Source organism: Myotis daubentonii, chromosome 16 (assembly GCF_963259705.1).
Source record: "Myotis daubentonii chromosome 16, mMyoDau2.1, whole genome shotgun sequence".
NCBI classification, from domain to species: Eukaryota; Metazoa; Chordata; class Mammalia; order Chiroptera; family Vespertilionidae; genus Myotis; species Myotis daubentonii.
In genome coordinates this window covers 12,587,741-12,614,188 of record NC_081855.1, presented here as the reverse complement: position 1 = coordinate 12,614,188, position 26,448 = coordinate 12,587,741, and the positions used below count along the sequence as shown (strand labels likewise).

The following is a 26,448-nucleotide window of genomic DNA, read 5'->3' as shown; positions in this document are numbered from 1 at the left end:
CCCCCTTTTTAAATATATATGTCACTGATTTTTTTTTTTTACAGGGAGGAAGGGAGAGGGATAGAGAGCCAGAAACATCGATGAGAGAGAAACATTGATCAGCTGCCTCCTGCACACTCCCCACTGGGGAGGTGCCCCCAACCAAGGCACATTCTCAGGCCAGAATCGAACCTAGAACCCTTCAGTCCACAGGCCGACATTCCATCCACTGAACCAAACTGGCCAGGGCCAGACTATCCCTTTTTAATGCCCATCTCCATATGTCCATGTTGGCTTGACAATCCTTACACACCTTCTCCCACTCTTATACATCATCATGATTAATAGGGATGCTTTTCCCAAAAGGACATGGCGCTCAAGGTACCAAGTCTGTTGCTTTGCCATTTGCTGCCCTGAGGACCACATCCCTGTGGCCCCTCCAGGTCAGGGGTTGGGGCCTCCCTGGGCTGCACAACATACCGGGAGGGGTACCTGTTGTCAGGGCTGGCTATCTAGCTGTTCACTGCTGTGGGACCTGGACGTGATCCCCTCCTGTTGTCATGTCAACAGTGCTGCCCTGAACACCCCACTTGTCCTAATATCCAGACCCTCTCACCCCAGGAAAATCCTCTGTGTTCCCATCTTAGAGTGGGATGTTCTGTCAGAAATCCCAGGGTGACCTTGTTAACACAGGGAGGTGCTGTCCATCCTCTGCTAAGAAATGACTAAGACACCAATGTGTCTCATTATAACTCACCTCCAAGTCTACGTTGCCTGCCGAGAACTTTTTCTCTTGTCCATGTAGAAAACATGGAAACCTGTGCAGAAATTTTATGAGTTTATTTGAGCCCCAGTGTAGACAATTGCGGTGAAACAAAATCTCAACCGAAGGAGATAATAATGCTCTGGAGAATGGCAGCTGTGCACCTCATTTTATACATTACAATCAAAAGTGGAGACTTGTGTGGGTCCCATGAAGTGCATTGTTGATAGATGAGGGAAGCAGGAGAAAGCACAGCAGGGAAACTTCTGTCATTGGATAAAAGGTAAAATGATAGACACACACTTCCTTCACTTAGGTGTGTGCAGGGTAGTTAACAGTTAACAGTGAACTCGGTAAAAATGAGAGATGTGTGGTCTCTGCAGAGAGCAGAGCGGTGCCTGTGCTTTGAGGAGTCTGAATAAAAAGGAAAATTACTTTGACATTCCAAAAATATGTTGTTACTAGTGGCCTGGTGAACGAAATTCATGCATATTAAAAGGGAATTAATTAGAGGCAATATTTTAATATTGCTATTTGCCCTTTCTCTATAATAGAAGTGTCAGAGATGAAAGAAAATTAGTAAAATGTATATGAAAATCTCCCTCCTATCACAGTCTGGGGCGTGCCGCGGGACCCAGAGTCAAGTCCCCGCCCACCCAAGTCAAGTGCACGCCTGCAAATTGTGTAAGACCCAGACCCAGCTGGCCCTACTCCTGTCAAGCCCCAGAGGGCAGGGGGTGCAACTTTAGGTCCCCTATCAAACCCCACCAGGTGGGGGGCATGGCCTCAGGTCCCCTGGTGCAGCCTCAGGTCCCCCGGCCTGGTGCCGGGGTGGCAGACACGGTCTCAGGTCCCCCGTCAAGCCCTGCCGGGCGAGGGGCGCAGCCTCAGGTCCCCCAGCACGATGGCGTGAGGGCACAAGGGCATGACTACCATTAGCATATTAGCTCTTTCTTTATAGGAGAGATTCAAAAAGACAATAGACAGGCTCAGTTAAGATAAAGATTGACCTTTTTCAGGGAAGATGACAGCCTAGGACACCACTGCTTTGAGTTAAAAAACAACCACTTTAATTTCAGACCATCCTTTGTGGTTACTTTAGGTCTCTAAGTATGCAAGGCCGCCAGGTTAGCAAGAGGTCCCTGCAATCACTCCTGCCCCACCTCTTGCACCAATCACTGAGTGCTTGGGGTTTGGTCTGAGCTGCAGCCCCCAACCCACCTGGCAGTTTCTGAGCTGCCTCTGATGGCATGTCCCCCTCTCCCAACACAGGATAGAAATCAGACCCCCATCTCGGCACCCGCGGGCCTGGACAGCATGCCCGCCGCACTCAACACACAGGTGCCCCTGAACTTGTTTTCCACCTGGGAGGTGCAATGCTCCAGCCCCACCTGCCTGCCCAGGCTGTGTAGCCTCAGCTTAACCAAGCTGCTCATCTACAAGAAGCTGGAGAAGGAGCTCAGCGCTGTGGTGATCAGTGTAAAAATACAGGGCTCCAAAATGATCTTGAGGTCAGACGAGATTCTGCTGCCCCCTAGTGGTCATGTGAAGACCGACCTGGCACTGACCTTCTCCTTTCAGTATCCTCACAACCTAAACAGAGCAACAAACAAGCTGGAGATCCTGCTGCAGAAGAAGCAGCGTATTAACAACCAGACCATCCCGGGTTACCAGACGCTTGCCATGGGCACCATCGAAATGGCTGAAGTAATGCAGCGACCCCTCGAGGGTGGCCGGATGCTGAGCCTCCATAGCACCATCACGGAGGCCCCGGCCCCGGTGGCTGAGGTCAACATCGCCTCCCTGTCCAGCCAGCCCATCGACCCCGAGGACAGCACCCAGCGGGCCGGCCCCAAGCCCAAGTCCCGGCTTCGTTATTCAGAGATGGAATATGAAGTATTCTTGGATCAGCAGGGCAACTCTGATCCCGAGCATGGCCAGGACCAAGAGGAGGAGGACTTCGACTTTGAGGAGCCCAAAATGCTGCGCCAAAGGCTAGGAAGATCGCCACTGACCATCAGGCAGCAAGATGCCAACGATAAAGTTGGGGCATGGCTGCGCAGGTTCCCAGAGTGGGAGGAAGACCTGGACCTGCAGCAGGAGTGTTTGGAGAATGTCTTTGCGGTGGAGGACTTGGATCTGTTGTACGATTCAATACAGAACACTGACAGTGGCCCATGAGTGTCCTCAGGACCCCAAAACTGCTACTGAGAAAGGCTCTCACCATCAACACCTGCCTTTCCTGGAAGACAGGACTCTGCTTCCCGGGGAGTCCACTTCCTTGTGTGCCCGACTCAGTGCTGGCCTCCCATGGGGGCACCTGACAGAACACGGAGGCCGGTCAGCCAGCCCTGGGCCCAGCTGCCAACCAGCCCAGTGGCGCCAGCACTACCCTCTCGTGGTGTCCAATACACTCCATCCTCACGAGGCAGAACAGAAGAGAAAAACCAAGGACCAGTGTGGTACCAACAACCTGGGCTAACTGACTGGAAAGACTGGGCAAATACCAGCTGCCCACCTTCCTAGGCAGGGACCCCGCATTTGTCCCCACCTTCCCGTGCTGTTATAGAGCATTTGCTACGACAGGTGTGGGGCAAGCCATGTACCAGGTGAGTCCCTGCATCTGCACAGCACAGTGGTCAATTGGCCACCTGTTTGCTGTGAATCTTCAGGTCACTGCATGTCTCTAAGTGATTGTTCCCCCGAATGTGAGGCCCAATAGGGTTATTGTAGGTTCTCAGTGGGGTGCCTCTGGGTGCCTGGACAGTGGAGAGGTCTGCTGGAGGGGCTGTGTTTGAGCCAATTGGTCATTTTCTCTTGCTGTTGACAAAGTCTCTGCCAAATTTGTGATTCTCCTCAGGGCCCAGGGCTAAGCACTCGTCTCATTGGATAAAGAGATTGGAGATTCCATTATTGGTCCTGGTCCTGGATGAAGCCAGATCTGAAACCCCAGGGTTCAGCTATCTGAGATGGGGCAGGTTTGGGCTCATTCACTCAGCAAATATAGGAGAAGCCCTGCAAGGTATAGACATATCTCTAGGCACTGCCCATAATCCAGTGCAGAGCAGACCCCAAGCTTCTGCACCTCAGAGCTTCCTTCTAGTCGGGAGTGATTCAGTCACACTAGGCTGCACAGGCTCGTAGTGTCCACAGGAAAGCTGATGTGACGTCCTCCTGGCCTCTACCGATGGCTGCATCTTCCCGTATTGTGAAGAGGATGGTGGACCTCTGCTCCAGCAGAAAATGTGATTTGGCTTTGGATCAGAGCCGTGAGGGGAGTATGGGGCCTGAATTCAAGGTGCTGGCAGAACCCTGGATCCCACTCATGCTGGGATCTCTGCAAGAGGGCAGAGGTCTGAGGGCTTCTCCTAGGAAAAAGGGCAGGACTCAGAGAGCTGTGCATGTGGATATGGGTGGTGTGGGCGAGTGGGGAGGTCAGTGGACAGAGTGAGCCCCTCAGAAAATTCATACCTTTCTGCTTCTAATCCCAGCCCAGTCTGCACCCCTATTCAGGGACCTTGCTCACTAATCGGGTAGAACCTCCTCAGTGGCAGCTTGTCTGTTGCTCTCTTCTCATGGTAGTTAAATGTCAATGGAGGAGAAGAACCCCACAGGGCAGCTAGTGAATTAGGCAGCACGTAGGTGTAGCAGCCAAAGTTTGAGGTGTTAGGAGGTCTCTGGGCAGCCAGAGGTGCAGACGGATTATCTTTGTTCACTCATTGGTCAGCTATTCCTGGAGCACCTACTGTGTGCCAATGAGTGACATGAACAGAGTAGACACCAGCCCTCCTTGTCCTCATGGAGTTTTCATTTGGGGGAGAGGGTAGTGGGAGGGGATAGGGACACTGAGAGAGCATGTCAGGTCCCCCTGAAGAAGGGGACAGGTGGTTCCCTCATTGATCCAGAGCTGTCAGTTAGGATGGCTTTCTGCCAGCCCCTCCTGGGTGACCAGGCGCGTCTCTGCCAGGACTGCCAGACTGAAGGTGGACAAGGAGTAGGTCTGGCTTGTGGATGGGCAGGAGCAGCAGGCACAGGACCCCAGGCTCTCTGAGTGGTGCTCTGGGAGGGCTGTGGGAAGGAAAGGCCAGGCCTCAGACCCTGCTCTCTACCTATCTCTCTCCCCAGGGCCATCTCCTGCGTCCTGGGCATCTGGCTGGACCAGTACCCTGAAGATTTTTATTGGCCGCCAGAATTTCCCATCCTGATTTGGCCTCCATAGAGCTCACCTTTGCAGTCCCAGAGCTGCCAAACCAGGCCCAGCATCTCCACTCACAGCTGGAGCACCTGAGCCCACTGAGGCGGAGACACAGGAGGAGGAGAAGTGGGTGGTGTGTGTGAGGGGGACGGCACGTGGCTGGGCCACAATGAGAAGAGCTCCCAGAGGCTGGGCTTAGGCAGGAGCACAGAGCTGCTCAGGTCAGTGCCCCAGTGGCCTGTGGTCTGGAGGACTTCCTGGGGTGGGGGCTTGAGCTGGGACTTCAGTGATGGAGATGGGAGGTTCCTTCCTTGGAAGGCACACAAAAGGCAGTCATGGTGGTAACATGTTCTCTTCCTGGATCTACAGAAGCAGCTCCAGTGCAAGGTGAAGAAATATCTACAGAGGAAATGCCAACTCTGGTGCCCTCTCCTGAGCCAGAGCAGGCTCCAGGCACAGCTGTCACTGAGCTCCCAGATGTGGACCCACCTGCAGCTTGTGAGCCAGTTGCATCAGCTGCTGGGAGGCCTGTGGTCCCATGTCCTGGGAGGCAGCCTGTGTCAGCTGCCTCAGCAGAGAGGACTTCCCCTCCCCAATAATCGCAATTAAAAAATTTGTGTTTATCTTGCATTGTGGGTAAAATTCTAAGAATTTATAATACAATTAGAATTTTAGTGAATTTTTCTTACAGTATTGAGTAAAATAAAATGTATTTTAAATAAAATGTAGTAATATTATATTAAAAATAAATTTATATAAATTTTAACTATGATTCTTCAAAGTGTAAATTCCAACATCGAGTATATTCACAATTTTTCGCAGCTGTTCCATAGCATCACACTCTCCAGCTCCAGAACATTTTCAGAACCCACATCCGAGGTATGTGTCCTGACCAGGAATCAAACCTGCAACCTTTTTGTGTATGGGTGACTCTCCAGCCAACTGATGAGGCACCTGTCCAGGGCGAGAAAGAGCAATATTTTCATTTAATTTTTCATTTTGATTTAAACTGCAGTTGGGTATCTTTCACATACTTTTGGCTGATTTCTTCAGTTTGAGGCCTTTTGCCCTCTGTTCCATTGTATTGTTAGCAAATCTGAATTGTCATGGATGTCAGCTTTTTTTCATGTAAGTTGCAAATGGTTTCTCTAGCTTGCCTTTTGATGTGTGTTTTGCCAAACAGATGCATTACATTTTGGTGTGTTCAAATCTGTCTTCTCTTATCATGCTCTTTGATCTTGTCTCTCACTTTGAGTGGAAAAGATGTTTTCCATCTTATGAGGAAGATAGGCTAGGTTGTATTGTTCTCAGGAAGCCCTAAATCTCCGTGGTTTGCAGCAGCAAAGATTAATTTCATAGTCATAGTTAATTTCAGATGGATTGAAAAAGTGTTCCTGTGTTTTGGGTTGTTCATCTTTTTTTTCTTGTAAGGATGGAAGTAAGGACTTCCAAGCTCTTATATGTCACAGTGGAAACCAGAAGTCAAATATTTATTCAACAATGGCTTGTGGTGGACACGACTTCCATTTCCCCCTTTCTAGCAGCTGCCAATTTCCAGATCCAGCTGGTTCTGGGGGGTGTGGTTCAGGGCCCCAGAGTGGAGGTATCAGCAAATCTAACTGGCCAGACCACAGTGATGATGGTTGTATGTGGACATGTGACTTCAGTGAGTTTAATAAGATTCTTTATACTAGTGACCAGAAGAACATTCTGGATGTTTTCAATGAAATTAGAGCAGCCTGCGAGTGAGAGAAAGAGACAGAGCTGTTAGCCTGGAATAGTTGGGAGCCAGTGGACTGAAGGGTCTTGGGTTTGATTCCAGTCAAGGGTACATACCTCAGTTGGAGGTTAGATCCTTGGTCCTTTTCTGGGTAAGGGAAACTTATCCGTGGGTATGGCTAACAAAAACATTTTTAGTGAGAAGCATGGCACTGCCACTTGCATTAAAACCTCAGGCACGTTAGCTGAGTTCTTTAAGTCTTGTTCTTTTCATGTGAAAAATGAGTTGCAAGGATAATATTGAGTAATACAGTGCTTAACATAAGAGTTGGCATGTGGTGGGCACTCAATATATATTGCCCATCCTATCTAATAAAAGAGAAACATGGTAATTGGCGTACGACCGCTACCCTTCCCATTGGCTAATCAGCGAGATATGCAAATTAACTGCCAGCCAAGATGGCGGCCGGCAGCCAGGCAGCTTGAAACTAACATGAGGCTTGCTTGCTTCAGTGACGGAGGACTCCAACGTTCCCCGCCTGCCTTGCCGGCCTCTGAGCCTGCAGTTTCAAACATTGTAACAAATATAGATGCTTAACAAAACCCCAGAAACCAGCTTTCAGCCGGCTGGGATCTCAGAGCTGGAGTTGATACAGAGTTTCGATTATAGAACCGAAACAAACCAGATACCTGCTTTCAGGAGCGGAGGCCTAAGAGCTGGAGCCTCAGAGCTAAAGCTGGCCCTGAATAAAAAAGAAAAAAAGAAAAAAAGGAGCAGTTGGGAGCTTCAGTCACCCGCCAGCCTGAAAATACCCTTAGCCCCTCACTCAGACTGGCCAGGTACCCCAGTGGGGACCCCTACCCTGATCCAGGACACCTTTCAGGGCAATCAATCCAGCCCCCACCCATGCACCAGGCCTGTATTCTATGTAGTAAAAGGGTAATATGCCTCCCAGCACTGGGACCAGTGGAGCTGAGAGGCCTTCCGGCACCAGGAACAGTGTGACAGGGGGCAGCGCCCAAACCCCCTGATCGCCCTGCAGCTCTGTGTGTAACAGGGGGCGGGGCCACAACCCCCTCACCCCACGGGCCCTGCTCTGTGTGTGACAGGGTAGAGCCATAACCTCCCCATCGGCCCTGCCCTGAGTGTGAGTGTGGCGGCGCCTCAACCCCCTGATCGGCCCTGTTCTGTGGGTGATAGAGGGCGGTGCCCCAACCCCCTGATCCACCGTGCTCTGTGTGTGACAGGGGGTGGTGCACCAACTCCCCTATCGGCCCTACTCTGTGAGTGACAGGGGGGAGGTCCCCAACGCCCTGATGGGCCCTGCCCTGTGTGTGACAGGGGGCAGCACCCCAACCCCCTGATGGGCCCTGCTCTGTCCCTGACAGGGGGTGGCACCACAACCTCCCCATCGACCCTGCCTTGAGTGTGACAGGGGGCAGTGCCCCAACCCCCCAATTCGGCCCTACCCTGAGCGTGACTGAGGGTGGCATCGTAACCTCCCAATCCGCCCTGCTCTGTGCATGACAGGGGGCGGCGCCCCAACTCCCCAATCGGCCCTGCTCTGAGCCCGGCCAGGGGATGCACCTAGGGATTGGGCCTGCCTTCTGCCACCCGGGAGCGGGCCTAAGCCAGCAGTTCGTTATCTCCCAAGGGGTCCCAGACTGGGAGAGGGCACAGGCCGGGGAGCCCCCCCCCCCCCGAGTACACATATTTTTGTGCACGAGGCCTCTGGTTACCATTATAAATACATATGTATGTCAACAATCATCAAGTGGAAATACAAAGTGTAACATCAAAATAATCTAAAGCAGTAAGATGTTAACAGGAATTGCCCAGGGCCTTTCAACGCTCTATTTCTCCATTTAATCATAAATCATGGACTTACTCATTTCTGGATACAAAGATAAACTATTGCAAAGGCACATATTCTCCCGAATTAATCTAAAATTTACTTATCTATCTATCTATCTATCAATAAATAAAAAGAGGCAATATGCAAATTAGGCTGGGACGCCATAACAGGTCACAACCAGACAGAAGGAGGTTGCATGCGCAGGTGAGGCCCAGAGCGGAGACAGACACAGACACAGGGGGGTCGCCCAAGCCAGAGCAGACACAGGCAGGGGGGCCAGGGAGGCCTGGTGCTGGCCGAGCCACTGCGCTGGCTTGGGCAGCCCCAGAGTGGGCACAGGCATGGGGGCAGGGGGGGGCCTGGGGCAGATTCAGGTGCGGGTCCTGGCCGCCTGCGCCATGGGCCTGGCCCAACCAACGCCTGTGGTAGCCTGCAGGGTGCCTCTTCGCATGGCGGGAGGAGGGGCGCCATCTCGTTCGATTTCAATCACACGCTGGAAATGTAGTTTGAAGTAAAAATCATAACAGGATTTTGGGGAAACAAACACTGTTCTGAATTTTATCTAAAAATAAATATGGGAGAAATTGAGATGGCAGCATAGGGAACCACCGAAATTGCTGCCTCCTACAACAACTTCAAAACACAATAAACGGACAGAATGGACATCATCTAGAACTTACAGGAAGGCTGGCAGAGTGGAAATTCTACAGCTAGAAGGAAAGAGAAAAGTGCATTGAGGGTCAGGAGCTGTGGAAGTAAAGTGCAAAGGTACGGAGGCTCGAGAGTGCGCAGAAAGGGGCTGGTACCTGACGATGCGGCTTCTTTTTGAATCGGGAGGGAGTCACAAGCTTCCCGACTGCTCTGAACTCCGGTTCCGGGAAGTCTCTGGGGACCCAGGACTCATACGGGGAGAAACTGGACTGTCTGGCAGCGGGCAGAACTCGGAACGAGAGGGTGGCTTTCCCTCAGAGGTGCTTGCAGCAATTAAATTATCAGGATACTGAGACGCGCAGCCACTTAGGGCAGGGCTGAGAATCCGCCATAGTCCCTTGCTCCCCCCTTTGATTCCCTGAGACCCCGCCCCACCCAGGCTGCAGCAGAGGCTTTTGCATATGAAAGCCCTGGCCCTTTGCAACCTGAAAATTACCTAACAAACTGCAGCTGGGCCACATACCCAGAACTTCCAAGAGAAGGCCCAAGGCCCCACAGCAGCTTGCATTGCTTCACAGCTGGGCCTCATCAGGGCACCTCCAAACTCCAAAAAAGGAAGGGGAATCTGCAGTTCTCTTCATAGCTCCTGCTGGGTACCACAGTTTTTTCCACTCATCTGCTGATGGGCACTTAGGCTGATGAGCACTTAGGCTGTTTCCAAATCTTAGCTATTGTGCTTCTATGAACATAGGGGTGCATATATCCTTTCTGATTGGTGTTTCTGATTTCTTGGGATATCTTCCTAGAAGTGGAATTACTGGGTCAAATGGGAGTTCCATTTTTAATTTTTCGAAGAAGCTCCATACTGTTTTCCACAGTGGCTACACCAGTCTACGTTCCCACCAGCAGTGCACAAGTGTTCCTTTTTTTCCAGATACCCACCAGCATTTGTCCTTTCTCAATTTGTTGATGATAGCCATTCTGACAGGTGTGAGATGGTATCTCATTGTGTTTTTTAAAAATATATTTTTATTGATTTCAGAGACAGAGAAAAACATCAATGATGATAGAATCACTGATTGGCTGCCTCCTGCATGCCCCCTATTCGGGATCATTGCCCCAAACTGGGCATGTGCCCTTTACCGGAATCAAACTCAGGATCTTTCAGTCCGCAGGCCAACACCCTATCCACTGACAAAACCAGCTAGGGCTCTCGTTGTTGTTTTTATTTGCATCTCTCACATGACTATTGACTTTAAGCATGTTTTCATAAGGCCATGAGACATAGGAAAACAGAATTGTTTTTTCTTGTGACTAATAAAAAGAATTTAGTAAACTCACTGAAATCACATGTCCACAAACAACCATCATTACTGTGACAAGGCCACTGAGCTGTGCTGATACCTCTACTCTGGGGCCTTGACCACCATTACCCAGACCACCTGGATGTGGAAACTGGCAGCTGTTCGAAAGCGGGAAATGGAAGTCATGTCCCCCAAAGGCCACTGTCAAATAAAATGTCAACTTCTGGTTTACACTCTGACATATGAGCTTGGAAGTTCTTACTCTCATTCTTACAAGAAGAAAAAAGATGAACAATCCAAAAAAATAGGAACCCCTTTTAGATCCGTCAGATCATGGAAGTCACATGGCTATGAAATTAACCTTTGCTGCTGAAAACCACTGGATCCAGGCTTTGTTAACACAATACAACTTAGCACTACCATTTTTTCGTGCAAGCACACACACACACACACACACACGCGCGCACACACACACACTAGATCAAATGACTCTGGGTGGAATTAGAAGTAAAGCAGACACCGAGGAGGTGACAATAGGAAGAAAAGGAGGTTGGAGGCACTTTTGCCTGTGACAGTCCTCCTCCTACTTTATTGCTACTACCCCTCATGAGCCTGAATATCACTAAGAAGCACATGCTGCAATAATCCATTGTGCTGGCAGAGAGGAGAGAGGCTCTAACAGGCACAATGACTTATCCAGGATCAGGAAGAGGTAAGCATGAGAGGTTGAGTCTGAGCCCAGGCCTGTCTTCTCAAATCTAGTAACCTGGCCGCAGCTAGACCTTGTGGAGAGGGTGTGTTGGTGTCACTGTGTACACTGTGGGTGTTCCACGGAGAAGGTGGGTGAGCACTCAGCATCCCAGAGCACTGTCTGTAGATGTTATTAGGTGAGGGGAGTAAGGGAGGCAATCCCAGGAAGTGAGGTCACTTCCTAGTAGAACTTGGAACCCCCATAACCAGGCACCCACTTTCTAGCAACTGCCCAACCGCCACTCACTTGGCAAGAGACAGTTGACAGTTCAACATGTTCTCTTGTTGTGTTCCCAGTTATCGGGGCTCTGGTTCCCAGAGACCCTGCAGGGAGAGTTGTTCCAGACTCTGTAGACGGTTCAACTCTCATGCCCGACATCTCTGGCCGTTTTCAAGAAGATCCCCTCAGGTAAGAGAAGGTGGCCTGGGTCAGACCCATTCAGGCCAGGCCAGTCTCCTCTGTGGGCCATCCCTGTGCAGCGCACATCCCTTCCCTTCATGTGGTGGGAAGAGGAATCTGAAGGGAGAAGCGAGGGGGAGGAACAGTTTTCAGGGCAGTGGATAACGTCGAGGTCCTGCTGTGGTCACACCCCAGGGCAGGGCAGGCAGGTGGATATGGGCTTCCAGAGGGGTCCCTTATCTGTGCCATTGGGAATCCTAGCCCTCAGACTGTCCCGCCTTTTCCTCCAGTGGAGGTCTCAGCAGATCACACTATGTGTGTGTCTGGAGTGGAGGGTCACAGGGTCAGAGAACCTACAAAAACAGGGCTCTGAGGCTTTCCCCCTGGTGACTGGGAACTGTCTTTACAGAGCTCCGCACAGGAGACTGGACCGGAGCCGACAGATGGAGTCCTCAACTCCATGCCCCTGCAAGAGGCACAGATACCTGATACATCCACAAGTATGCAGCATGACCTCAGGGTGAGTGTAGGGGCCCAGTTGACCCAAACTCCAGAACCCCAGGGAGTCAACGGGACCTGAGTTCCAGAAGGCTCCCTGCTACTCCCCTGAGATCCCTCCTAATGTCCAGTTTTCAAAGGAATCTGTGTCCCCATCTCCTCCAGGTCAGGAGCTAGGTTCTCCCTGGGCTGCACAACATACCAAGCGGGGGACCTGTTATCAGGGCTGGCGATCCATCTCTTCACTGCTGTGGGACCTGGATTTTATAACCTTCTGTTGCCATGACAACGGTGCCACCCTGAACATACCACATGTCCTAATGTCCAGACCCTCCACCCCAGGAAAAGCCTCTGTGTCTCATCTTACATTGGGATGTTCTGTCAGAAATCGCACGGGTGACAATGTTAATACAAGCATGTGCTGTCTGTCCTCTGCTAAGAAAATGACCTAAGATATTAATGTGTTTCCTATTCCTCACCTGCAATTCTACTCTTCCTGCCAAGAACCTTTTCTCTTGTCAATGTGGAAAACTTTCAAAGCTGTGAAAAAGTATTGTGTGTTGTTTTGAACCAAAGTGTCAATAATTGTGGGCGGGAAAATATCAATGGGTTGAGAGAATGCTCAGAGAATGATAATTTTTCATCTTATTTTATAAGTTACAAGCAAAGTGCAGACTGATGTGGGTTACATGAAATCCATGGAGAAAGCAAAGTGGGGAAACTTCTGTGATTGGCTAAATGGTAAAATGATAGGCACATACTTCTTTTGTAATGGTGGATGTAGGATAGTTTCAAGTCAACAATGAACTCAATAACAACAAAGGGATCTCTGATCTCCCCCAGAGCACAGAAGGGTGCCTGTGCATGAGGTATCCAAACTAAGAAAAATTCCTTTGATAATCCAAAGCTATGTTATCATAGATGCAAAAGGGCCGTACACAGGCTCAGTTAAGGTAAGATTGACCTCTGTCAGGGAAGATGCCAGACTGGGACATGACTACCCACCATGAGCTCCTTTCAGTTAGTGTTTTATTTCAGACCATCCTTTGTAGTTACTTAAAGTCTCTGAGTTTGCAAGGCCTCCACGCAGGACTTCCCTGAGCTAGTCAGGTTAGCATGGGGCCCCTTTTTTCGTCCATACATATTCCTTTTGTTCATAAATTAATAGAAATTATGCATTGATGATCCATGTTAGTGTTTTGTCTTGCTGAACAATGGACCATTGGGGATGATGCAAGACTATAACCTTAAATGGCATTCAAGGTGGAATTTTTATTATTATTCAAAATAGAAAGGCAGGTGAATGGGAGACCATGAGATCCTATATGTTCTTGTTAAAAAATATTCTATATCAATTTTAAATTTTGAGCTACCATGTGCAGAGTCCTCTTGCTGCTTGTCTTAGTTTTGGTATTTTGCATCTAGTATAACATTTACATACCAGGAACAAAAGCAACAGCATTAAAGCAGTACCACCATTTAGGAATAAAACATGTCTAGTGCTAGACTGAGGGGAATAACCATCCCAACCATCCAAAAATCACTTTCCAGGTGTTATCATAATTGTTTATTAAGCTAATTATATGTTTTCCTTCTTCATCCACTGTCCCTTGTACTTATGCTATGTTTGGCTAGATGAATTAAGACTCTCTCCTCTTTCGTTATCATAATTGATCATCAGAATGTAATTGTCTAGTAGGTAGGAAAAAGTAGCAGGTATCCAAATTCAACTTTTCATATTTAATACGGGAGGGGTCTGCGGAGATAGTTATTGTTTCCATTAGAAAACCATAAGGAGGGTAACAACTATATAAAATCATCTGATGTACATTTAATCATAACAATGAAGAGATGTAGGAACAAGGTTTGAGCAGCAGTAATTTGTCAGCATCCAGGCCTTGCTGACTTCTTGTGAAAGCTGTAAGCCCCCATGGCCAGTGGTTTCTGGTCCTTGAAAAGTCTTCAATGTCCATGGTGGATGGAGGCCAGTGTCAGAGACAGATGTCCATCTGTGGTTAGGCCTCTGATAAGGTACGGTCCTTTTTAACACGTTGGAGAGAGTCTTTAATGAATGTGTTTCAATAAACAAAAATGTCCTGGTTGTAGGTTTTGGTCTTTGACGTCTTTGTCTCTCGGGAGTACTGTGAAATGAATGTCACTAATTTATCAGTCCCGATAACCTTAGTGAGTCATGGATAGTAATGTGGGATGTCTGCTTCTAGTTTTCCTTATATTTTGAAAACAAAAATTTTAAAAGTCAGCAGTATTTTAGACAGAGTCATAACAACAATAATCATCTTCACTTCATTTAGTCCCATACCCATTTTTTTGTTTATCCTGATTATTTGCCAGTATTTTCATAAATTCAGTTATTCCTTGGAGTTCTATACTTCTTCATTCAGTTCAAAGATGTGACCTGCTTAGAAACCTTAATTTAGAGTAAGTCAGAGTTATTTTCATGGATTTTTCTAAAGATGTAACATATTTGAAAATGCAGTAGAGTAAAACAATAACTTTCTATGAATGACAAAACAAAGTGGCATGGTTATAGATTTGATTATAATGCAATTGATAAAAAAAACTTTGCTTGTTTAGTAAGCTATAACATTTTAAGAGTATAATTTTTGGAAAAGAATAATTACTGTAAAATGAGAGAGCATAATATAAAATATATGTAAGTACATGTATATTTAGATTCAATACATAATTTCAATATAGAGGAACAAATAATATGTAAGATTTTAAAACATTGTCCATGGCTTCTTGTATTGAGCATTAGAAATAATTCATAAACTTCCAATGTTTGCGCCACAAATATCTGGAGTCTCACTGCCAGACGCCCTCACAGGGAACCATCCCTCTTGGCTGGACTGGTGTTGCTGACAAGTGAACTGTTACACCTGAGAGCTTCCTATTTGAACTTTTCTTTGAATCTTGGTGGGTCCCTCATACAGCAGGTTGAAATCTTTAGAACATCCATTTTAATAAAAGCATATGTCCACAAATAGATTAGTCATTTTTATTTTTTTTTATTTAGCGAAGCTTCCCATGTAATTTCAAGCATATAAAATAGGCCTAATTTAGTTTAAGAACATTCCTTCAATAAGGATACAGAACAAATCCTTAAAGTCTTCCAGGGCCCATTGGAATTAACTCAAAGTCATTCTTTTGTCTAAATTACAGTGGTTCTCAACCTTCTGGCCCTTTAAATACAGTTCCTCATGTTGTGACCCAACCATAAAATTATTTTCGTTATACTTTATAACTGTAATATTGCTACTGTTATGAATCGTAATGTAAATATCTGATATGCAGGATGGTCTTAGGCGACCCCTGTGGAAGGGTCATTCAACCGCCAAAGGGGTTGCGACCCACAGGTTGAGAACCGCTGGTTTAAAAAGTCTCTTAAACTGGAAACTTTGTGAAGGTTGCAAATATACATACACAAAAGCTTACAGCCTGGACTGTTTGTAAATCAGAATAAAGCAAACACAGACTTATGGTAATAACTCTAAAAGACATTAATCACACTTAGAAACAGTTTTAATATTAAATATTTTGTCCAGACTACAGAATTCTCCTTAATTTACATAAGTATTTAATCTTTTTAGACCAATAAAAGACTTTATACTAGTAATGCCATCTGGAGGCTGAAAATTCACCATATATACACATAGATGAACACATCACATACACACCATACACATAATTTGAATTACTAATTTTTACAGAGAAAATGCAAGAATTCTTTTTATAAAGTTAAAACTTTCACAAAATTTTATAGCCTGTACCCCCTTTTACAAACCTTTTCTCAACTCTCACAAACCTTCTTACCCATTCAGAAATAACTCTCCTTACAGAAACTTACCTTTGTCCTTTTCCTTCAAATATGACTCTCCCTACCTCAAGCCTTTCATTATCACAACTATGTAATTTCTCCAACTTACCTGGAACTTTTAACTCTTAGGAGCCTTAATTTCCCCAATGATAAGCACAAAAGGGAACAACCAGCATGCCTTAGATTGACGTTAATGAACGTATTTTATTCACAATCTCACTTCCAATAAACACATCTTCAACCAAACACAAGTCATTATATCAACAGCTGCAAATCCATTTTATAAACCTTCTGTATTAAAAAACCCCAAAGCAGGTTAACTTGCCTTGCAATAAATGTTTCAGTATTTCATGTTATTTCAAAATATCTAGTTATTCAATAACTTTCATTAAAATTTACTAATTTAGAAAGAAATAGTTGAAATAAGCTAAAGTGATTTGTGTAGTTGGGGAGGGATTTTTTTTTTTCTTTTGGGATAAGACATACCTTCCAGAGAATTGTAGTTTTATTTTAAAAAATGAACTCAGGTATTATCACTTCAAAGGTTCTGGGACTTTGGTTGCATGAAGCAAATCCTATATAATAAAAGGGTAATATGCAAATCGACCTAACGGCAGAACAGTCACTATGATGCACACTGACCACGAGGGGGTAGACACTCAACACCGAAGCTGCCCCCTTTTGGTCAGTGCACTGGGGGGGGGGGCTGGGGGGAGGTGAGGAGCGGGCCTAAGCCGTGAGTTGGACAGCCCCTGAGGCCTCCCAGACTGCTAAAGGGCGCAGGCCTGTCTAAGGGACCCCACCCCCACCCCCAGTGCACGAATGTCCTACAATGGGCCTCTAGTTATCTATAAGTTTCTGAAATGAATTAGGGGGGTGCTTTGGGGAAGGTAAAAGAATTTTGTGGGCTTTGAATTGCTTCTGCAGCCAAACCTCTGGCCCCTTGAAAACTTCATTCATAAAACAAGGATAGTCATTTTCAATACCCCAGGGACTGGGTTGCCACCCAAATGTTGGCAAGGGACTGACAAATTCATTTGTCCATTTTTGGAATGTTTCTTTCAATTTGGGAACATTTTTCTAGCTCCCAGAAAGCACACACCTCTGAGAGGTATAAAGGCTTTCAGGTATATGAAACCTCTGTCCATCTCCCTTGGGAATGAAATACAGGTTCTAGCTGCATGATAGTCTTAAAACTAATGGTGCCAATCCTCTCTATTACCCACTCTATACTGGGACCAGGTAGGTGGTGTAACAAAAGATTGGCTTCTTTCTTGAGTTTCTCAGGATCAAGTTTCTCCCACTTGGTGAATATGTACTCCATAAGAGGACTCTCAAGTCACTGTGGGCTGGTTCCGCATCTATAGAGAGACATATGAGCAAGCCCAGTGTTAGAGACATGTGTGCATGTCTCTGAGATGTCCGGAGACATTCTGAGTAGGGTGGGTACCCTGTTAAGCCATCTCTCAGGCTCTCGTGGAAGATACTAATAAAGAAAAGATGATTACCAAACCTTTGGTCAGTCTCAAGGTAGTTTCCTCATGGAAGGTTCCTTTAAAATCATTACTTTCCATTTTGGTTCAGTACCTGGTTCATTTATTCTAAATGTATAACTATTCTGGGAAAAGATATGTAGGCATCACTGATTTCATATAAAAGAAAAAAAAAACCCTCACCTATCAGGTGAATTGGGAAAGATTTGATTAGCAAACGATATATATATATATATATATATATATATATATATATATATATATCCATAACAACCCCTTGTTGAAAGGAAACAGGTTTTGATTAAAAAGCAGACATTTTTGTACAGAAGGTTTAGTCAGATGGAGAAAGCAATTAGTGGGTGTGGTTAAGAACAATAAGATAATGCCAGTATCTACAGGAGCCTTAGTAGCTTCCCTTTTTATGATAATTTCAAGTTCTCCCAAACTAACAGTGAGAAGGGGAAACACCCTTGGAGCAACCCTATGCTTCTTATGTTTGTTTACTTTTTCTAAATCCTATTTCAGTTTCCTATAATCCCTAAAGTGGGCAGACTTCTCTATATAAGTTTTCTTACAACCTTATTTAGTAATTCTCTTGCTTTTGCTCCCAGAAACCAGGAGTATATTAATTGCAATAGGTTAGAATAGCCAGGATTACACGTTCTATCAGTGACATTTCTCTGGGAGCCAATCAGGGCCATAGAGAAAATGGAGGATGATTGCTGGTTCCTCTCTGGCTGAGAGCAGCTTTTCTCCAAAGGGAGCTGGTAGAATTCCTATTCTCATTTCCCTTAAGTCAGTAGGGAGGGGTAGTGGAGGAGACAGAAGGGGAAGGAAAAGGGAAGGGAAAGAACACGTGTGGACAAGGAAGCTCAGAGAGCAAAAGATGTAGTGGACGTGCTATAGAAGGGGGAGAATGGGTTGTTAGCATTTATTCGCTTCAGGAGAGGTCAGAGATGGTCTCTAAAATTTCTCATTAATTTATTTTTTAAAAGAATTTCCGTGCTTCTCCTTAGAAGCTTCTAATTTCCATGTGAAGATATGCTTCCTATTCAGTCATTTTCATTTTGGGGCCAGCGTACTTCTAGTTTTCTTTTTTTTCCTGCAAAAAATTTATTTATTTTGGCCATTTTTCAGTTGATATTTTCAAGTTAAATCTGCCCATTTCTGTAAAGCACTTGCAAGAAAAGGCTTCCTATCAGGGGCTAATGAGGGCTGGAGTCTGGGAGGTCCTAGCCCTGGGGGCACAACTTCCCATGTTAATTACAGGTGTGTTTGTTTTTATTGTTATTGTTGTTATTTTATATTTGCAGAATCTGAGCAAGTTTTCCAGGGATGTTATGGAGTGGGTCGAAGTGTGCTGCTCTGGGTTGAGCTCCATTATGCTCACACCCCTCTTATGTGCCTCGGCTTCTCTCCCAGTTATCTAAAGCGACCTGAAGGCCTCTAGCCAGTTTGGCTCCATGGGTAGAATGCAGGCCCTGAGAGGCCCTGGGTTTGATTCAAGGTGAAGGGCATGTACCTCAGTTGCAGCTTGATCCCTGGCCCTTACTGGAGCGCCTGGGGGAGGCAACCAATCTATGTCTCTCTCATTCTCTCTCTCTGTATCTCCCCCTCCCTTCCTCTCTCTCTAAACCCATGGGGAAAATATTCTCGAGTGAGGATAAATAAATAAATAAAAATAAAAACCTCAGGAAGGGCTGGGAATGCTGGTGGACCTAACCTTCTGGGCTCTCCCCCGGAGGAGCCAGTCAATTGAATTACAGTTGAGTTGGAATTTCCCTATGGGGTTTCTGCTTGGCGTGAGGAATGACCTCTGACACCTCCACAAAGATTCTTAGTTGCTTAAGAACAGGCAAGATTCAGGTCAGAAGGAGGATGTGTGCCTTCGGAGCTGAGTAAGTTCAGCTCTCACTTATACAGTGAAGGTTTTTTGCTCAGACTCTCAGAAAGCAAATCCAAATGAAAACCCAGAGTCAAAAACCAGCCACCCATGTTTCCTCTGGTCTCTCCTTAGCCTTGATTCTGTCAACACTTAACCTTAGTTCCACCTTGTGGATTTAAAAATACAGCTGAACTAAAGTCGAACCCACTATCACAAGCAAAGGAAGGTTCTGGATTCAAGAGACAACTTAGCCAAATGCACCTGACAGGCAGGGAACTGGAGGCCCAACGGGCCCTTTGCTGGATCCCAGCACCGGGTCTGGGTCTGCAGGGCGGTCCTGTGTGACCTTTGGAATCCTGCCACAGTAAGCCAAGTAAATAGCAATGTAAGCAGCATTCAACCCTGTGCAGAATTTTTGTGAGTTTATTGGAGCCCAACTGTCAACAGTGGTCGGAAAACAAAATCTCACTGTATTGAGGTAGTGCTCCAAGAATGGCAGGATTGCACCTGCTTTTACACATACAATCAAAAGTGGAGATGTATGTGGGTCACATGAAATCCATTGCTTAGGGAGGCAGGAGAAAGCAAAGCAGGGAAATCTCTGGGATTAGATAAAAAGTAAAATGAGAGACGTATACTGCTCTCATACAGGAGCACACAGGATAGTGAGCAATGAACTCAATAGCAATGAGCAGCTTAGCTGTGCCTGTGCTCGTAGGTGACGAGAAAAAGGAAAATTCCTTTAACAATCCAAAGGTATGTTATCACAGATGCCCAAAGACAACAGACAGGCCCAGTTAAGGTAAAGATTGACCTTTGTCAGGGAAGACACTGGCCTCGCATATGACTACACACCATAAACTGTGTTTAGGTAACAAGTTTTAATTTCAGGCTAACTTTGTGGTTAATTTCGGTCTCTGAGTTTGAAAGGCCACGATGCAGGCCTTACCTGTGCGAGTCACAGATGAGCGTGTGACTATTTGTCATTTACTCTCTCCTTCGATCACCTGTGCCCCACCTCTTGCCACCAATCATGTCCCTCCTCTGTCCCACCACAGGGGGACAAACCAGCAAGTACCTGTACGCTGGAAGCAGCTGCAGCTTCCTCGCCACCTGCGGGCCTGGCCCGCCCGCCCACTGTGCTCAACACACCAGTGGCCGTGACTTTCTTCTCTACCTGGGAGGTGGACTTCTCCAGACCTGGCTGTGTGCCCAGATTGTGCAGCTTCACGTTAAAGAAGCTGGTGGTCTTGAAGGGGCTGGAGAAGGAGCTTGTCTCCTTGGTGATAGCAGTGCAGATACAGGGTGCCAAGGGCATCTTGAGATCCCATGAGATTGTGCTGCCCAGCAGCGGACCAGTGGAGACTGACCTGGCGCTGACCTTCTCCCTGGAGTACCCCCACTTCCTCAAGAGAAAAGGCAACAAGCTGCAGATCATGCTGCAGCAGAGGAAGTGCAATCACAACCGGACCATCCTGGGCTACAGGACACTGGCCACAGGGGCCGTCCACATTGCGGAGGTGATGCAGGGACCACCTGAGGGTGGCCAGGTGCTGAGCCTCAGCAGCAGGATCCAGGGGTCTTCCATCACGGTGGCTGACATCTGGATCTCCTCCCTCTCCAGTCAGCCCATCGACGACAAGGATGGCAGCATGCAGGCCAGCCCCAAGGCCAAGTCCATGGATAGCCACATGGAGGGGACATCTGAAAGCTTCACTGAGCTGGACGCCAGCTACAATCTCACACACAAGCAGGACCTGGGGCAGCCCAAGAAGCAGCAGCGATGCAGGCAACAAAACTAGAAGCAGAAAGTCATGGCACTGCTTCCCAGGTCCCACATGTCATAAGAGGTCCTGGAGTCAGATCAGGACCCTAAGGAGCATGTCCCTGAGGTGGAGGAGGACCTGGACCTTCTCTATGATACCCTTCAGCATCCCAGCGACAGTGGCCCAGACATGGAGGATGATAGCAGCATCCTCAGCAACACCAAGCCCAAGACCAGACAGTACTTTGAAGGCCTGGCACACTTCAGCTGGCAGACGGAGACGAGGAGCTTACACAATGCCCGGAGCCAGAAGGAGCCTCCTCAGCCGGCCAACATGCCCGGGAAGACCCAGGGCCCAGGCAGCAAGCTGTTCAGTGGCAGTGCCTCTGACTCGATGGCCTACAGCACCCCACCCACCAAGGTGGTCAAGAGCTGGATCTTCTCCCAATCGAGCCAGACCATCAACCACCTGGACAAAGCCATGCCGGCCAGCACCGAGGTGGAGACCACGCATAACTTCTCTGAGGGACAGTCTGAGATCGTCTGCTCTGAGCTGGAGGTCAGCTACAATGCCGCCTACAGGCATGACCTGGACGAGGATGACTTGGACCTGGAGAAACCAATAGGAAGGAGGAGGTCCACCATCAAGCAACAGAAGTACCTGCAGAGAGTTGCAGAGTGGCTGCACAGGTACCAAATGACGCTGGAGGTCCTGGACTCGGAGCAGGAGTCTGAGGAGGAAGTCCCTGATGTGGACAAGGACCTGGCCTTTCTGTTTCAGAGCGTGGTGTGCCCCATGGACAGTGCCTCAGACATGGAGGATGATGACCGTCTCCCAACCCCCCCCCCCCCATGCCTGAGCTCATGTCATATTCTGAAAGCCTGTCCAGCCCAGATATGGAGGAGGACGACAGAGTCCTCAGGACCCACCGGCCCAGATTATACTGTGAAAGCCTTTCAAGGGACAGTGGCTCCAACTGGGTGGCTCACAGCATGCCCAAACTTGGGGAGCAGCCGGCACAGCCTGGGGACAGCCCGGAGGCAGGGACCTCTGCCCAGGACATGATCACTAAGAGGCGCACCACCAAGACCGAGTCTCTGGTCATCCTTTCTACCAGCTCCAAGGGGAAGCAGCCCGCCCGCCGGGGCTGGAGCAGGTCCCTGAATGAGTCGGCCAACAGCCTGATCAAGGAGCGCTGCCCAGTCCCACAGAGCCAACTGCAGGTCCCCAGCAAGACTGTGTTCGACCAACTGAACCACAGCCTCATCTCCAACGATTATCTGCCCAAGAACATCATTCTCAACAACACCTGCGACAGGCAGGGGCAGTCCCTGTCGGACGTCCTGCAGCAGCACACGCGGCCCGTCGTGTGCACCGGCTCCATGGTGGATGTCCAGGAGGCCTTCAGCTCCATCATCTCCTGGATACAAAGGTACCGCAACTGCAAGACCGAGGCCACCATGCCAGTGAAGATCGCGGTGGCAGGGGATCAGCACTACTTCAGCACCGTGCTGCAGGTCTTTGTGGAGCAGCTGTCCCACAAGGCCCCGGACTGGCTGGACTACATGTGCTTCCTGGTCATCCCGCTGGGTTCCCACCCCTTGGCCAGGTACCTGGGCTCCGTGGATTGCCGCTACCACAAACTCTTACGGGACTTGGCCTGGTGGGAACTGTTCTACCACCTGGAGGCCCAGGATGCTGTGCAGAACATTGTGTTGAAAATCAGAGAGTACCTCACAGGGGCCAGCTGTGTCCTCCAGCTGCCCATCGCAGAGGCCATGCTCATCTCTAAGCCGAAGAGCCCGGACGAGCTGTCCTCGCAGAAGTTCATTCCCTTTGTGGGGGCAGTAAAAGTTGGAAGAGTGGAGCCAATTCCAGCCACGTCAGGAGACTCAGCTGAAGCCGTCCTCTCATGCTCCAATGTGCTTCTGTCCACCGCCAGGGAGGCCACACACAAGCTAATTTCCTTGTCGTCAGTGAGTGGGGGCCTGTCCTCCCCCGGCCAGAGTGTGGGTGCTGAGCTGATTGAGCTGCAGGTAGATTACTGGACGGCAGCCCAGCCCAAAAACAGGAAGAGGGGCGGGGAGATAGAAGACCTGCCTGCCACCAAAAACACACTCCGGTGCACCTTCCGGTCTCTCCAGGTCAGCAGGCTGCCCAGCAGCGGCGAGGCTGCAGCCACGCCCACAATGGCCATGACTGTGATCACCAAGGAGAAGGAAAAGAAGGTGATGTTTTTGTCGCAGAAGGACAAAGGCACGGACTTGGAGCCCAACAGGCAGTGCATCCAGGGCATCGGCCGCTTGGTCTGCTCAGCCAAGAACCAGGAGCACAGGCAGCAGGTCCTCATTGACTGCGTGGAGTGGAACGACGTGACGTTCTTCCAGCTGGCAGCCCAGTGGTCCTCCCACGTCAAGCACTTCCCAGTCTGCATCTTCGAACACAACAATTCCACCTTCTAGCCCTGCCCCTCCCCCTGCCCTTCATTCTGCCTGGGCCAAGCCCAGGAGGACCCAGCTGCTTTCTGTGAACAGTTCAGTTTACTATAGACACAGACCCTGGAAACACAGAGAAACTGTTTTGAGTTTGAATGCGCTCACAGCCTGGAACCTAAGGGAGTTGGCCTCACTCAGACCCCCAAATGCTCTGTTTAATAACCAGAAAGCTCCGGCAGGTGGGAGGTCAGGAGATGATAGTTGAGATGGAGAATCATGGAAGGTGTGTTTTGGCCTCAAGATCCCCAGCACTGTCAGTGAGAAGGGTTGTGGCCTTGGAGACCTGCCCTTCCTGGAAACCAGGGCTCAGCTTAACCATGGGCGAGGGCACCAGCTTGTGCCCAGACTCAGAGCTGGGCGGCCAGAGGCAAAGGGCTGGCCTCTCATTGGGGCATCCGGAGCACAACATGGAGGCCAGCCAGCCCAGCCTTGGACCCCAGCTGCCAACCAACCAAGTGGCCCCAGCACCATCCACTTATGGTTCCCAATGAACTCCGGTCTCACATGGCGACATAACAAAAAGGAGCTGTACGGTGCAGATCACACAGGCACACGGGGTGGAAACACCGGTGCCCTCCTTGCTGAGCAGCGACCCACCTTCGTCCCTACCTCTTCAGGTTACCACAGAACATTTGCTGCCACCCAACAGCTGTACCAACTATTTACAAGGTGAGCAACCTGCCCCTCCACAGCACAGTGGTCATTTGGCCCCTTGCTGGCTGTGAACTCTCAGATCACTGCATCCCTCTGAGTGTTTGTTTCTAAGAACATGAGATGAATCAAGTAGCAACCTCATAAGGTTTTTGTATGGACACTGTAGAGTGCTCCCCTAAAGCTGTCTCTGGGTGCCCAGATAGGGGATAGTTCTGCAGCAGGGCTGTGGTTGTGCTAATTGGTCCTTTCTCTTACTCATATGTGATGCTTTCGGGACCCAGGTCTAAGCTCTTTTCTCATGTCATAAAGAGACTGGAGGTTCTGTTATGGGTCCCTGTCCTGGCTGAAGCCAGAGCAGAAACCCCAGGGCTGAGCAGTGGGGCCCAGGGTCACCCAACTATCTGTGATTGGGCTGGTTTGGGCTCATTCATTCATCAAATATATCAGAATCTTCCAGGTACAGACAAGTCTCTAGGCACTGACCATTATCCAGTGCACAGAGCAAACCCCAAGCCTGTACCATAGAGCTTCCCTCTAGTCGGCAGCGATACAGTCACAGTAGGCTGCACAGGCTCAGAGTGTCCACAGGACAGCCGATGTGATATCCTCCCGGCTTCCTCTCCCTATGGCTGCATCTTCCCGTATTGTGAAGAGGAAGGCGAACCTCTGTTCCAGCAGAAAACGTGAGTCGGTTTTGGATCAGAGCCATGAGGGGAGTATGGAGAGTGTGAATTCAAGGTGCTGGCAGAACCCTGTATCCCACACATGGTGGGATTTCTGCAAGAGGGCAGAGGTCTGAGGGCTCCTCCTAGAAAAAGGACAAGAGTCAGAGAGCTGTGCATGTGGATTCGGGTGGTGTGGGAGAGGAGTGGGAGCTCAGTGGTGAGTCAGCCTCTCAGAAAATTCATAGTCTTCCAATCCTAATCCAAGTCTGCCTGCACCCCTAATCAGGGATCATGCTCACTAATTTGGTAGGACCTCCTTAGGGCCAGCTTGGCAAGTGTACCCAGCCCTGAGGGAGTTGAGTTTCAGTGGGAGGCGAAGAACCCCACAGGGAGGCTAGTGAATTAGGCAGCAGGTAGGCGCAGGAGCCAAAGTTTGAGGTGATAGGAAGGCCCTGGGAAGTCGAGGATGGAGACAGAGTTCATTTGTTCGCTCATTGCTCAGCGATTTCTGGAGCACCTACTGTGTGCTAATGAGTGACATGAGCAGAGTGGACACCAACCCTCCCTGGCCTGATGGAGTTGACATTTCCGTGGGAAGGCATCAGAGGGGTCTGGAACACTGAGAGAGCATGTCAGATTCCCCTGAAGAAGGGGACAGGTGGTTCCCTCATTGATCCAGACTCTCAGTTAGGAGGGCTTTCTGCTAGCCACTCTTGGGAGACCAGGCACGTCTCTGCCAGGACTGCCAGGTTGAAGGTGGACAAGGAGTAGGTCTGGCTTCTGGACGGGCAGGAACAGCAGGCACAGGACCCCAGACTCTCTGAGTGGTGCTCTGGGAGGGCCGTGTGGAAGGAAAGGCCAGGCCTCAGACTCTGCTTTCAACTTATCTCTCTCCCCAGGGCCATCTCCTGCATCCTGGGCATCAGGCTGGACCAGCACCGCCAGAATTTCCCAGCCTGATGATGCTGTTGGCTTCCATACAGCTCAACTTTCCAGTCTCCTACCTGCCAAAGCAGGCCCAGTGCCTCCATTCACAGCGGGAGCACCTGAGCCCACTGAGGCCGAGACAGGAGGAGGAGGAGGCCTTTGGGGGGTGGTGTGGGGGAGTGTGCCTTTGGAAGGCACACAAAAGGCAGTGAGGGTGGTAACATGTCCTCTTCTTGCATCTACAGAACCAGCTCCAGAGCAACATGAGGAAAACCTTCAAGAGGCAACACCACCCTAGTGGCTTCTCCAGAGCTAGAGCCGGATCCAGGCCCAGCTTTCACTGAACTTCAAGAGGCAGAAGAACCACCTGCAGCATTGGAGCAACTCACCCCAGTTCCTGCGCGGCCTGTGGTGTCAGATCCCGGGCCACAGCGCGTGTCAGCGGCCATGGCAGAGAGGGCTCTCCCCCTACCCCCATTTAGATGCAGTGTTAGAAGCTTTCTGTTCATGTTACCTATACTTATACTTTTACTATATTTTTATGATATTTAATAACATACAGTGTACTGTAGAGAACATTTACTGAAATACTCCCAAATATTACCTTAAT

At 48.7% G+C, this 26,448-nt stretch overlaps 1 protein-coding gene across 1 annotated transcript; it reads left to right on the top strand.

Annotated features, from left to right (window-relative positions):
- The first annotated feature begins 3,929 nt into the window (after positions 1-3,929).
- LOC132219264 (phosphofurin acidic cluster sorting protein 2-like) lies at positions 3,930-23,559 on the top strand. The gene is given in 5 exon segments (XM_059671643.1): positions 3,930-4,095; positions 6,479-6,540; positions 12,027-12,137; positions 20,390-21,517; positions 22,108-23,559. Coding segments are annotated over 5 exon segments (2,919 nt in total).
- The last annotated feature ends 2,889 nt before the right edge of the window (positions 23,560-26,448 follow it).